The 13,726-nt window shown below is 44.0% G+C and overlaps 1 protein-coding gene across 1 annotated transcript in view; it reads right to left on the bottom strand.

The window, feature by feature from the left end:
- LOC105824119 (centromere-associated protein E-like) overlaps nucleotides 1-6,511 on the bottom strand; it is a 23,115-nt gene extending 16,604 nt beyond the window's left edge. The window contains exons 1-7 of the mRNA XM_012661489.1: nucleotides 6,321-6,511; nucleotides 3,925-4,016; nucleotides 3,345-3,434; nucleotides 2,297-2,466; nucleotides 1,801-1,882; nucleotides 1,572-1,639; nucleotides 1,331-1,396 (exon numbers count right to left, since the gene is read on the bottom strand). Of these exons, the coding sequence (XP_012516943.1) occupies nucleotides 1,331-1,396; nucleotides 1,572-1,639; nucleotides 1,801-1,882; nucleotides 2,297-2,466; nucleotides 3,345-3,434; nucleotides 3,925-4,016; nucleotides 6,321-6,511 (759 nt within the window). The remainder of the gene's footprint in view (nucleotides 1-1,330; nucleotides 1,397-1,571; nucleotides 1,640-1,800; nucleotides 1,883-2,296; nucleotides 2,467-3,344; nucleotides 3,435-3,924; nucleotides 4,017-6,320) is intronic.
- Nucleotides 6,512-13,726: the final 7,215 nt, after the last annotated feature.

Genomic DNA, 13,726 nt, shown 5'->3' with positions numbered 1-13,726 from the left:
TATCTATCCATCCCTTACTCTTACCTCTCTAGCCGAACTACTCACTATCCTCCAAACACCCACCATATTTCTGTACTTCCAAGCAGCTGCTTTTTGCTATTGCCTTTGTTCAGTTAGTTCCAATGTTCTAGTCTGCCCTTATTCTTCATTCAAGAACCAGGGCAAACGTTACCTTCTCAAGATAGCTTTGCAAACTTTATCCTTCTTCCCCTACATCTTGAATGAACTGCTCCTTCAACTGCATATCCAGAACTCTTAATAAATATTTACAGACTTATTTATAGATTAGACTTATTCTTAGAGCGCTTATTCTATTGGGCTAGTCATTTGTGTCCCTAACTACACTGTAGCATCTTTAAAAGCATGAACCTCTCTTTCATTTCACAAACATTACTGAAAAAAGTGACTGCTTATCATGCTCCAGATGGTGCGTTAGGTGCTGGGGATACAGCAATGAACCAAACAAATAAGGTCTCTGCTGTCACGGAGCTTATATTCTACATAAAGACTGCTGATGAGAAGAGAAAAAAAAGACAAATAAGAAACATTGTGATAAGTGTAACAGAGATAATATAGAGTTGGAAGAGGACAGAGGGAGGGATTGAGTAGAGTCGCTGGAATGGGTGGCAGGGACAGGCCTGGTATTAAGCTAAGATCAAAGTGACAGAGAGGATGGGGCCAGTTACGAAAAGATCAAGGGAAACTGTAGCCTAGTCAGAGAGAACAGCCAGCATACCTGGTCACAAAGCGGAATGTGCCTGGTGTGTTCAAAAACAAAGAAAGGGCAGTGTGGGACAGTTGGTGAAGTGAAGACAAGAGAAAATAGGGTAAGAGAAGTAGGTAGGTGTCAGATTATGCAGGACTTGGTGAGCAAGCTTAAGAAGTCTGAATTTTCTAAATGCACTGGGAAGCCACTGGAGGGCTTTACACAAGGGAGTAATACAACCTGATTCAACTTCCTAAAGGATCCACTGTGGCCCCTGGGTGGAGGATGGATTGAAGAAGGGCAGCCTCATCAGGAGGCTGGTGCAGGGTTCCAAGTGAGAGGTGACAGCGGTTTGGGCTAGGGAGACTACCTGCGAGTTAGCGGAGGGATGTCTTGTTTATTCTTTTAACCTTAGAGCCCAGCAGCATGCTCAGAACATGAAAAAGGTTTATTAAGTTTCCTGAATGTGTTGAAAGACAGAGACCAAGCACAGTGGATCACATCTGTAATCCTAGCACTTTGGGAGGCTGAGATGGGAGGATAGGACAGGAGTTTAAGACCAGCAGCTAAATTAACTTTTGTTTTGGCCCATACAGTACATTATCATGGGTCATTTACACTCACCAAATGGGACACCTTCACAGACCCTTCCCAGTTAGAAGGCTCACCTTTCTCTCTGCTTTCCAAAATCTAGATAGAAAAGGCAACTTGTATAAAAATTAGTGCATTCTTATGTGGAATAATGAAAAATAAAGTATCATAAAATAGGAAAGGAGTGCATCCAGTCCAACTCTCTAGGCTCAAAATAAAACCCTACCATCAGATGTTGTAAAAAAGAGAGACAGACAGAGAGAATATTACCTACCATCCTAAAAATTGTATGAGAACGACTGCTTCTCTGGTTCATTTCTGTTTTTCCATAATGTCTGTTCTCTGTAAAAATGAGTTATATTTCAGATGCATATGTATTAAAATCCAACAAAAAATAGTAATTTTTATTTTAACTTAATACAGTATGATTTGAAGCCTAAACACACTTGATTGAAAAAATAGTTTTTATAAGGGTTTTAAAGAAATACAGCAGAACGTCTTACTTTCTCCCTTTGTGATCCATTTCAAAGCCATTTCTGATGGATAAACCACATCTTCTGTGAGATCAGCAACATACACATTCCTCTGAAACAAGTTTAATTGTGGAAAGATTAAAGAAATAGAAGTCACTTAAAAGTCTGTTTTTCAAAAAGAAGGTACAAACTATTACAGAGTTCATTTGTGGAAGTTAAAGGTGGAAAATGGAATCATTATTCTATAATAATATAACAAGCAACTCCAAGAATACAATTTGTTTCCTATACCAAAGCACACTAAATTCTAACTTGATACTTCCATGTTGCTATTTTTAGGCACTTAAACCAAAATATTATAGCTATCAGTATTTTAAAACTATACATATTATTTAAAAAAATGAAGCTCTATAAGCACTTCAAAAAAGAAATTAAGAAAACCACAGAAACAACACTTTAAAAAAATTAAAGGTAAATATTCAAGAGCAATAATCCCAGTAAGTTGATTATAATGTCTGTTACTCACATTGACATCTTCTCGAATTATTAAAGGTTTCATTTTTTGAGTGCCACAGAGTAAATCTGTAATGGTTTCATTGTATATCTCCATATAAGACACACGCAAGAGAAACTCTCTATCAGGAAACTGGAAGAAAAAATATGTAAAAACATCAGTGAGCATCCAGTTATGAAAACCTAGTATTGTATGCTTATGTACTTATATTAAAGAGGTAAAGAAGGAACCTATGTTTATAAAACAAAACCCATGATTCTATGTTGACAATAACAAACACAAAAATATAAAAGCATTGTTTCGGAAATAATGAAAAGTAACGTATTATAAAATTAGAAGAGGAGAGCACTCATTCCAACTCTCCAGGCTCAAAATAAAACTCTACCATTAGATGTTCTTATTTTAATGAAAATGCTAATTTAAAACCAACTCTTAACTAATTAGGTTGCCTGCTCTGGCCTTCTACTTCCCTTCTCCTTTACCTACACCCACTTTTTACTACTCCTTTATAATAATCACTAGTAGTTAAACAAAGGCAATGAGGAGCAAACCATTCTGATAAGATTTTCCTGTTCCTTAATGACTACTTTTTGTTGAAAGTATTACTGTTGCAGGATTCCAGGGAAAGAATGAAAGAACTTTAAGCTTTAAACAGTAAGTTTGTGGGGATAAAAGTAGATCTATGCTATGCTTTTCTTCTTTCCCCATGGATAATCAAGAGATAACTGTAAATTTACTTCCTTTTATTATTATACGAGAAAAACACTAAGATTGTTGCTACTTTTATCAGTATATACTAGAAATTCAGCTAAGTTATTTCCCTTCTTAATTTTTTGGAAAATGTCATGATTGGCCTTGGTTTTACTTCCCAGTTATTTTTCGGACTCCTTCTCATTCTCGTTTTTGCTTGAGGCCTTTTGTCGTGGGGCAATTTGGTTCCTGAACAAACAAAATATACACACAAAGATTAAAAATGAATCTGCAGTGGGTAAAACTATCAATACCTGTTGCACAGACACCCAAGACTAAAATGTTTCTGCAACGCTGAGCGAATACAAACCATTGTAGCCTTGTATGGCAGAATCGATGATTGGTGCTGCTAGTTCTTCATACATATTTTTAGTAGTTTCATTACTAGGAAAGACACGATCTACAAAACAACAACACATTTGAAGTTAAACCAAACAAATCAAATGTGTTTTCATTCTGAACTAGTAATTAATTACCCAAAGAAATAAAATTGTCAATCTAGGATGATAAAATATTTAAGAAAGTATTTTCTTCAACTTTTTGGTCCTTTGAAAAAAACCTCTCCTTGAGGTAAGATGTTTTGGTCCTCAAAGACAAAAAATATACTACAAGTTAATGATCCTATGTGTTTTTACAAGGCAGTAGGCCATAGTGGTTGCACATGGGGGTCTGGAATCTGTCTGCATGCAAATTATATAACTGTGCTTTAAATATCAATTTATTATCTCACTTACCAGACATGATGGCTAAACAATTTTTTGTTTCCAATGAAGCAGTTTACAAAAGGCTTAGTCTAATCTTTAGTAATAAATCCAGGATTATTGATAAGCTTTCTGTACTCTTAATACCAAAACAATAACAAGCTAATTTTTGATAGTATTATATCTTACCAAAATTGAAGGATTTACTTCCATCAACTTGATAAATGGCATTACTGTCAGTTTTCCAGTAAACTTGGGCAGTTTCTCCAAGTGCTTCTTCTCTAAAAACATAATACTGCATTTTAGGATAATTGGTCATAAAAGTTATGTTATAGGAAGGATAATTTAAGTTTTCATTTTCTGAAGAATATTTTATTTTATTTTGAGATAGGGTCTTGCTCCATTGCTGGGGCTAGAGTGTAGGGGTACAATCACAGCTCAATGCAACCTCAAACTCCTGGGCTCAAGCAATCTCCTGGTTCAGCATTCCAAGCAGATAGGACTACAGGCCTGTGTCACCATGCCTGGCCAATTTTTGTATTTTTTGTAGGGGGTAGGCTGGGTGTATCCATATATTGCCCAGGCTGGTCTCAAACTCCTGGTCTCAAGGGATCCTCCAAAGTGCTAGGATTACAGGCATAAGCCACCATGCCCACATGACGAATATTTTAAAAGATAGTAAGAATATATCACGTATGAAAGAAAGACGGAAAATCCAGCTTTGAGGATTCAACTCTCTCAAATGGGGTTTCAGTGCCTCCTGCTCTGTCATGGGAGTTTCCTTGTGAAACCATTCACTCACCCTTTCACCCAACACTGGCAGCTGAGGGGACAGATTAAAAATGTAACTGATTATGTCCTTCTTGCTTAAAACTCTTGAAACCCTTCTGGAAACTTATGAAATCCTTAGCATAGCACACGAGGCCTGGATCATGTCACTTCTCTCTCCAACCTCATTGTCCTCTAAATTTTTGTATGAACCCTAAGCTCTACTTGACGGTCTTCTCAAAATGACACATTTTACCTCTTTGGGCCTAGAATATTCTGACCTTCCTTTCCATCGAGTAACTTACCTACTCTTCCACTTGTGAAAATTTTCAGGACTTTTCTGACACTAGCCCACCCCGCCCAAACTGTCATCACTCTTACGGACTAATCATTTTAGCAAACACTCTCCACCCGCCCATCATAACGCTTGTCACAACCTATCGTAATGGCTTTTTTTTTTTTTTGAGACAGAGTCTCACTCTTTTGCCCGGGCTAGAGTGAGTGCCGTGGCGTCAGCCTAGCTCACAGCAACCTCACACTCCTGGGCTCAAGCGATCCTCCTGCCTCAGCCTCCCAGGTAGCTGGGACTACAGGCACGCGCCACCATGCCCGGCTAATTTTTTCTATATATTTTTAGTTGTTCAGATAATTTCTTTCTATTTTTAGTAGAGACGGGGTCTCGCTCTTGCTAAGGCTGGTCTCGAACTCCTGAGCTCAAACAATCCACCCGCCTCGGCCTCCCAGAGTGCTAGGATTACAGGTGTCAGGCACCGCGCCCGGCCCGTAATGGCTTCTTTATGTTGGTGTCTTCTAAGGTATTAGATAAGGAGCTCCTTAAAAACAGGAAATCCCAGATCTTGATATTCTCTGTTATTAAACGCTGTGTTCAATAAAAAATTTCTCAAAGACAGAAAATGTTAGCATTTGGGGTCGACCAGAGGCTAGTGAAACAAACCGACTTCATTTATTCCCCTTCCTGGTTTTTCTCTACAGCATTCATTACTTACATATCACCACTTAACTTTCTATATTTTTAACTTTATTTTCTGTCTCTCTCTCCGCTAGAACGGATGATCCACAGCGCAACGATGTTCAGCACTGTACCGGTGCACTAAATATAGACAAGTATTTGCAGAGCGAACGAATGGATGCAGTCTTGAGCGCCTACTGAATACAGTGCGACAAGACAGACTAGGCCTTGCCCTCGGGGAGTTTAGAGACGCCAATCAAGTGTAAAATGACTGATTGTGACGAGTGCCAGGAGGACACTCTCGGGTGCGGCTTCTTCGGGGCGTGGAATGGGGCACGGAGGCTCAGGTGTGGGGAAACGGTGCAGCGCAGGGAGAAGGGCTCCAACGTCAGGAAGCCTGCATGGGATGTAAGTGAACCTCGCAGCTGGAGAGTATCTTCCAGATCTCGGATCCTCCGCTGCCACGTACAGACAAGGAAACGCCGGCCCACAGCGGGTGAGCGCCGAGTCTAGAGGCAGCGCGGCGGGGAAGCGGCTCGGGGAAAGGCCCAGGACTCGTCCCTCCCGCTCGGGCCCGCGCCGCCGGCACCGTGCGCACCACCTCCTCCCGCCGAGCGGCCGGACTCGCACGCAGACCGCCACGGCCCCTTCCTCCGCCATCCTCTCAGGCCGGGCCCCGGGAAAACGGCCGAGACCCTCCGCCGCCGGCGCTTCCAGGCGCCAGGGCCGCCCCGCCTTTGAGTTTAAAATTTCCCAAACGCCGCTTCTGACTGAGCCGCGGCCTCGTGACGTTATGGGCCAGGCCGCCGGCAGCCGAGCGTACCCGGCCGCGGTCTGGCCCACCTACCTGCTGCTGAGCGGCCGGACTCGCACGCAGACCGCCACGGCCCCTTCCTCCGCCATCCTCTCAGGCCGGGCCCGGGGAAAACGGCCGAGACCCTCCGCCGCCGGCGCTTCCAGGCGCCAGGGCCGCCCCGCCTTTGAGTTGAAAATTTCCCAAACGCCGCCTCTGATTGGGCCGCGGCCTCGTGACGTCATGGGCTAGTGCGCCTGTGGTGCCGTGCGGGGCAGCGCGATGGCAGGCGGCGCCCACAGCTGACGGGGTTTAAAGGGTCCGGTGGAGCGCGGGACGAGGGCGCTGCGGAGGGATTCGCTGGGAGGGGGCGCAGGGACGGGAGGGGGCTGACGGAGAGCGGCTGCTTCCGTAATAGCAGGACACCGCTCTTTGCTAAAAGCCCCTGAACACTGTCCTCCACCCCCAGCCTTAAAGAGTTTGCAATCTGTAGAGGAAGCCAGGCAGGGATATATACTCTGCACTAGCTCCTGTCAACCTATCTGTCCACCTACCTGTGCCTGTGCCCACGTACCTGCCTTCCAGGTTGTATCTAGATAAACGACCTTTATCCCCTCTGAAAATGTCCCCACGTGTGCACTAGATCCTTTCCCCTCCTTCCTCCTCTCTCTTCTGCATCGGCATCTTCTCCTGCCCTAATAAACCCATCTCCGCAGCAAACGTGTGGCTCGATGTCTCCCATCTTAGATGTCTGATAGATACTCTAAACTTAAAGTGTCCAACACTGATTCATAATCTTCTTCTCAGTAACTGCTTCAGCAGCAGTTTTCTGCATCTCAGTTGACGGCAAGTCCATCATCCTTCCAGTTATCCAGTCATGCTGCTCAACTTCTTTTCTCTCAAAGTCTGCATTCAATGTGCCTAAAAATTCTGCGGGGCTACCTTGAGAATATTCCAGAATATGACCATTTGTCACAACTTATGCTAACCACCTGGTCCAAAATGCCATCGTCTGACACTGAACTCATCTCTGTTTCTACCTTTTCCCACCCTCACTGCCAGTCTATTCTCAACATAGCAATTTAAGGGATCCTTTAAAAAAGGTAAGTTGGGTCATATCACTCCTCTCTGAAGACCCCCAAAGCCTCCCCTGCACCCCCTGATTCTCTCAGAATAAAACCCAAATCTTTCATTTGTCTCCCAAGCCTTACGTGATCTTGTTCCTTGTTAGCACTCTGGCCTTACACGCCAGCCACACTGGGCTCTTGGCAGTTTTTTTTTTTCCTTTTAATTTCTCCTCTCTTTTGAAGAATAATTTTGCCACATATATAATTCTAGGTTGGTGCGGTTCTTTTTTCAATACTTTAAGTATTTCACTCCACTCATTTTTGCTTGCATGGTTTCTAACAAAGTAGTCAGCTGTAATTCTTTTTTTTTCTTTTAGAAATATATGTATATTTTTAAAAATAGAGATGGGGTCTCGCTGTGGTGCCCAGGCTAGTCTCAAACTCCTGGCCTCAAGTGATCCTCCCATCCCGGCCTTCCAAAGTGCTGGGATTACAGGTGTGAGCCACTGTACCTGGCCTGGCAGTTTCTTGAATCCTGTACAGACTCCCTCTTAAGGCCTTTGTGCCGGCTGTTCTTTCTGGCTGGTCGGCACTTACCCCAATACCCACGTTTCCTCCTTCCCTTTGAATACAATATCTGGTGAAATGTCATCTTCTCAGAGCTTTCTTTGTATAAAACAGCAACTCCCTTGTCTGTTACTTCTGTCCCTTTGATCTTTTTTTAAATATCACTGATAACTTTTAGACATAGTATGTATGTATTAATTTGTGTATATATTATCTGCCTGCTCCCACTAGAGTGTCAACTCTGTGAGGTCAGCGACATAGTTTTTGTTTACTCCTTATCCACCGCACCTAGAAAGATGCTTGGCACAGAATAAACATTCAATTAAAATATTGCTTATTCAATCACTCAATAAATACTTACTGACATAATTTCTGGAAAGATACATGGAATACATCTAGCTTCCTTTTGCGAGGAGGACTGACTTGGAAGTAGATTTACCTTTCATTGTAAACTATTTCATAATTAATATTTTAACCATATAAAATTAGTTTCTCTCAAATTAAAGAAATTAGTTAATAAATAAAAACAGTATATAAAATAGAGTGTACTCATTCAAGATTTGTTTTGTTATCCAAATGTGAGCTAGTATAGACTACCCCCTACCTTTCCCATTCCATTGATCTGTGTATCTATTTTTATGCAAGTATCATGCTGTTTTGGTTACTACAGCCTTGTAGTATGCAGTATGAGGTCCGGTGATGTGATGCCTCCAGCTTTGTTTTGCTTAGGATTTTTGAAATGGGTTAAGCTGGGCAGCAAGATTAGCTGTTTTTAGGAAAGCAATTAGAATGGCACAATCTAAGAAGAAAGATGCGGAGGCCCATTTCATCTACAGACCAAAGCCTTTGTCCCCATGAAGACAAGGATACTGGGAGACAGCTGAGCCTGGACTTTATGGGTCCAGTGTACTCCACAGGGAAGACCAGGTGCTATTCTGGCGAGATTGGAGTCTCTAGAAGGCACTCAGTCAACGTTCCCTTTCCAGCCCGCGGGCCTCCCCTGACCACTGGTCCAATATGGCACCTCCCCTCAGCATGTCCTCCCTGTCCCCTTCCCTTGCTTTAGTTCCTTCATGGTAGTTATCACCATGGGAAGTTATTTTACACACTTGGGTGGTTCTTTGCACATGATCTGAGCCCACTGGAAGTGAAGCTCCACAGTTACTGGAACTCTGGCTTGTTCACCTCTGTCTCCCCAGCACTGGCACCAAGCCTGGCCCATAGCAATATGTGTTCAATGAGTGAGTGTGTAGTGTACTCCTTCCTGACTGTGTGCAGTTTCCTCCCCCAGAGCTGGTGTCGGGTACCTCTGTGGATGGTGACGGGGAGCCATCTCCTGTGACTAGACTCTCCCTGCATCTCTGCCTCTCCTGGCCCCACCCAGCCCCCTAAGTGACCGGTCCCCTGATACTCCTCTAGTGACAGGAGGGCTTTGCCTTCAGGCTGTCACACCCTCCCCAGACCCTGAACAATCCTCTTCATCTCTGTTCACACCAGCATGTAGGTATCTGACCCAGAAAGTGGGCACTTCCTGGTTCCCAAGAACTAGGTGGTCACGCTTCTCCTCCAGATGAAGGAACTTGACTTCTGGGCCTGGGCCAGGGGCTGTAGCAGGAGCTGCCTCTCTGGTGGTCTGAAGCTATACAACGTAGCCCATGGCCACATTTTTTCATATCTATTGGACTCTCCTCTGCCCAGAACCTCCTGGAACACTACAAGGTTCCATTCTCAATCCATATTTGGCTTTTTGGAGCATACTTTAGCAATAAATGCCTATAAAGAACTTAGGTTTTAGAATATCCCCCGTTCCAAAGTCAAGGTTTTTAAACTGGATATAAAAAAATACAGAAGTAAAGATGGCAAATGAATCAATCTTCTCATCTAGCTCAGAGAAGTTGCTGTTCCAGCTGGCCTTGTTTGGTTCTCTGCAAAGTTAGATGTTATATCTGTGTTTGATGTTTGTCTTTAAAATTTATTTTATTTCATTTTAAAAATAATTAATAGGCTTTGTTTTTTTTAGTAGATTTAGGTTTACAGAAAAATTGAGTGGAAGGTACAGAGTCCCCACATATTCCTTCCCCCCACCCCAAACACACAGTGTCTTCTACCACTAACACCTTGCATTAGCATTAGTGCTGTTTGTTTGTTACAATTGATGCACCAGTATTGATACATTATTAATTAAAGTCCATAGTTTACATTAGAGTCCAGCACTGGGGTTGTCCACTCCATGGGTTTACATAACTGTACGATGCCACGCGTGTGCCACTACAGTACCAAGCAGAGGAGCTCTGCTGCCCTGACAACCCCTCGTGCTCTGCCTGTTCATCCCTCCTTCCCTCTAGCCCCTGACAAACCTGCAAGAAACCTACAAATACATCTTTTATAGCTAATATATTAAAGAAACTTGACGGGTTTTTCCAAATTTTCTTACAAAATTACAAGAGAAAATGTATTATAGAGTCATTTTAGCAATTACTTAAAATTGTTTTCTGGATTTTGTGATATTTGTGGTATATCAGTTTTTTAAAGCTTGTACTTTGTTATTTTCTCATTTCAAATAAAAATTTATTCACCAATCTTGTACTTGAAATTTTGTTTTTTCTTAAACACTCCTTCCCACCATTTTATAAGTTTTAAAGCTCACATAACTGGGATCCGCCCCTATTTTTTCTCCACCCGTCCTGCCTTTGAGATTTTGAGATTGTGTTCCTCATGGACTTCTTGCATTAATTTTGATTTTTACAACATTGAGCTAAAATATCATCTAAGAGCTGAGTTTTTGGTGCCCCTTCTATCTCTTCACTGGTCCTGGCCCTGTTTGTCAGGTATGTTAGAAAGTCACTGGAGTCCTTGAGCCATGGTGTCATTTAGTGTGGTTTTGAGAACTTGCCCTCCCTGAATCCTCTTTGGTGTTCCTGCCCCAGCGCCTGCTGCCACCTCTACCCAAGTCTCATGCAGCCTCATACCTGCTCCCATCCCTGGGTGGGCCCATGAGGGTGTCATGTTGGTTTTCTCCCCATCGCCAGCACTCTCCTAGGTATGATCGCCCTTCACTTGAACAACTGCAACAGCCTCTCCACAGGTCCACACACGTTGTCCCTCTCCCCATACTTTGCTCTTAATTATGCATCCGGAATGATTTTTCCTCCCCACCACGTTCGCTCCCATGCAGAGCTTCTGTGAGGGCTGGAGTGTTCTTCCCTGTAGCCCTGTTAATGTCCCTTTGCCTTCCTCAGAGAGGCTCCCCTGCCTCCCTGACCAGGACGGATCCTGCCTTCTTAGCACCTGCCAGAGGGGCTGAGTGTGTATTTGCTTACATGACTGTTTGGTTAAGGCTGGTCTCCTCTGTTATGTTGAGAGCTCCATCAGAGTAGGCACTGCTAACATTTTTTTCAGTGGAGGTGAGTGGGCCAGGTCTGGGACCAGGGCACTTGCATGACCCTGAAAGTGATGTTTCCTTAAATTCTGTGCCCTTGGCACCTCATTCGCCTCCCTCTAGTCTCCGCCCAGGAGTGAACATGACCTTGTCAGCTGAAAAAGAATCACAGAGTTAGTGAATTTAAAGGAGAGCTTTATTTGTAAGGGAATTACTTCAGGCAGGAAGCAAGCCTCCAGCCAAAACCATACAGCCCGGCTTCAAAGGAGAGAAAGTAGTATATATGCTACATGGGGCGGCAGGGCACATTCGGTAGGATATAGGAGAAGTTCATGAATATTCATGGAGCAAACCCACATTAGGTTATTTTGTATTTAACTCCATAATATATCGTTTTCTTAAATGGAAAAACAATGTCTTCTTCCCCAAATCTTGGATTTGCTCCAGGGAGACAGGCCAAGTGTATCTGGTGCTTCATGTAAACCTCGTGCCCAAGCTAAGAAGCAATCATGAGGCCCAACACTGGGCACAGAATGGACAGCATGTCCTAGCAAGGGCACCAGCAGAGCCCTGCCCCATGACACCACCCCCAGCCCAGGTTTAGTATCAATAGAGGAAATTTTCTTTCTAACTGCTTTGGTTCAAATCCCACCACGACCTAGCTATAGGGCCTTGGGCAGTGGTAAATCTTTATATGGCTTTTATGTCCCACATGTAGAGTTAATAACATCATTCCTACTTCACAGGGTTGTTCTGAGAACAAATCACTCAGGGGAGCCCTCAGCACGGATGGGACATGTAGGAGGCACTTAGTCTGTATTACTTATCAAGAAGACCTTTCCCTCCACTCACCATCTCTTTTACCTGCCCTCACACCAACACGGCTAAAGTCCTGGCCCTTTTCAATCATACCAAACCACACGTATTTTAGTTATGCTTCAGGTAAATGACATGGGTAAGCTGGTAAGCTTTTTGTTTTTCTAACTGTGCACACATCCACAGAAGTTTATTAGTACTGCAGTTCCCAAAGTGTGGTCCCCAGACCCCGGCATCAGCATCCCCTTCCTAGAAATACTTTTAGGTGTATACGTACCTCCAAACATCACACTGTATACCTTAAATATATACAACTTTGTCAATTATAGCTCAAAAAAATCCGGGAAAAATTAAAACGAAATACTTTGAGCCCCTTCTCCAGAGCTACTGAATCAGAAATTCTAGGGGTGGGGTGCAGTGATCTGTTCCATAAGCGCCCTAGGTGACATTGATATGCGCTAAAGTTTAAGAACCACTGATTTAGATCAAGGCCTAAACGAAACAAAACAAAAATCCTTTGGAAGCCTCTCCAGTCCCCAGGTACTCAGTTGGGAGCCCTCTTCCCACCTGTGGTCCAGGTTTTGGCCCTTCCAATGGCCCAGGAGGCATGTCACAGCCCTGAGCTGGCAGGGGCCATGCAGTACTGGCTGAACAGGCCCCAGGTAGGGGCAGGTGAGGGGAGCACCTTGTGGTTAATACCATCAGCCCAGGGGATCCTGCAAGTGGCACCAATGGTCTCCTGTGTTTTTTGTACCCTCCTGGTTGCCCCTAGTGGGAGAAGTGATTAACACCTAGGATGTGTGTGTGTTTCTATTTTTGCTGTTATTTTTGTTTTTGGCTTTCCCCTTTGAACGTAAAGCCTCTGAGACCAGTGGCAATAAGAAGCCCAAGGATTCTGAGATGGCTGTGCTAGGCTTCCTTAGGCCTAGTATGCATAAGGGGATGGTAAGGACCGACTGTTCCGTTTGCCCATCCCTGTTGTGAGAAGGCAAATGTTTCACCTAAAGAGAAAGCAGCCCACGTCTAGCTGAAACTCTTGCACCATAGGTCAGGACAGCTGCCAGCCCCTGAGTTGGACCTTTGGGGCCCTGGGTGTAAATTGCCAGAGCCTCCCAGTGTCAGTAGAGGCTGAGAAGGCAGGTGGCCTTTGCCTACAGGTTTGGGAAGCAGGGTCCCCCGTAGTGTCTGGGTATGTGTGGGGTGGCCAGTTTGCAGGGCTGGGATGCCTACCTGTGCTGTAGAAGGAACTGGGCAGGAAAAAGTAACAGGTACTAAGGTGTGGAGCGTCTCAGAGCAGGATTTGGAGGGAGCCATTCTCAGGTCTGTGGCAAGAGGAGCAAGACGCACCTCTGGCTGTGGGAAGACAGGGCAGCAAAAGCCCAGCAGAGCTGGTTTTTAGCATATCTCCCATTCAAGACCTATCTTCTCCAACCCCCCTTAGGTTCCAGGAGCAACGCAGACCAGGCGCTTGGGCTGGTGAAAGAGACATTGGCAGCTGCAGATTGGTGTCGCAAACAATATGCCACAAGCAAAGTCAAAAGACAACAAACGGGTATGGTGAATATTTGTGCATGTACAAGTGATAAGAATATTGATGTCAGCATTACTATAAATACTAAAAATGGGGGGGG

Source organism: Propithecus coquereli, unplaced genomic scaffold (genome assembly GCF_000956105.1).
Source record: "Propithecus coquereli isolate 6110/MARCELLA unplaced genomic scaffold, Pcoq_1.0 Scaffold712, whole genome shotgun sequence".
NCBI lineage: Eukaryota > Metazoa > Chordata > Mammalia > Primates > Indriidae > Propithecus > Propithecus coquereli.
This window is presented reverse-complemented; position numbering and strand designations above follow the sequence as displayed.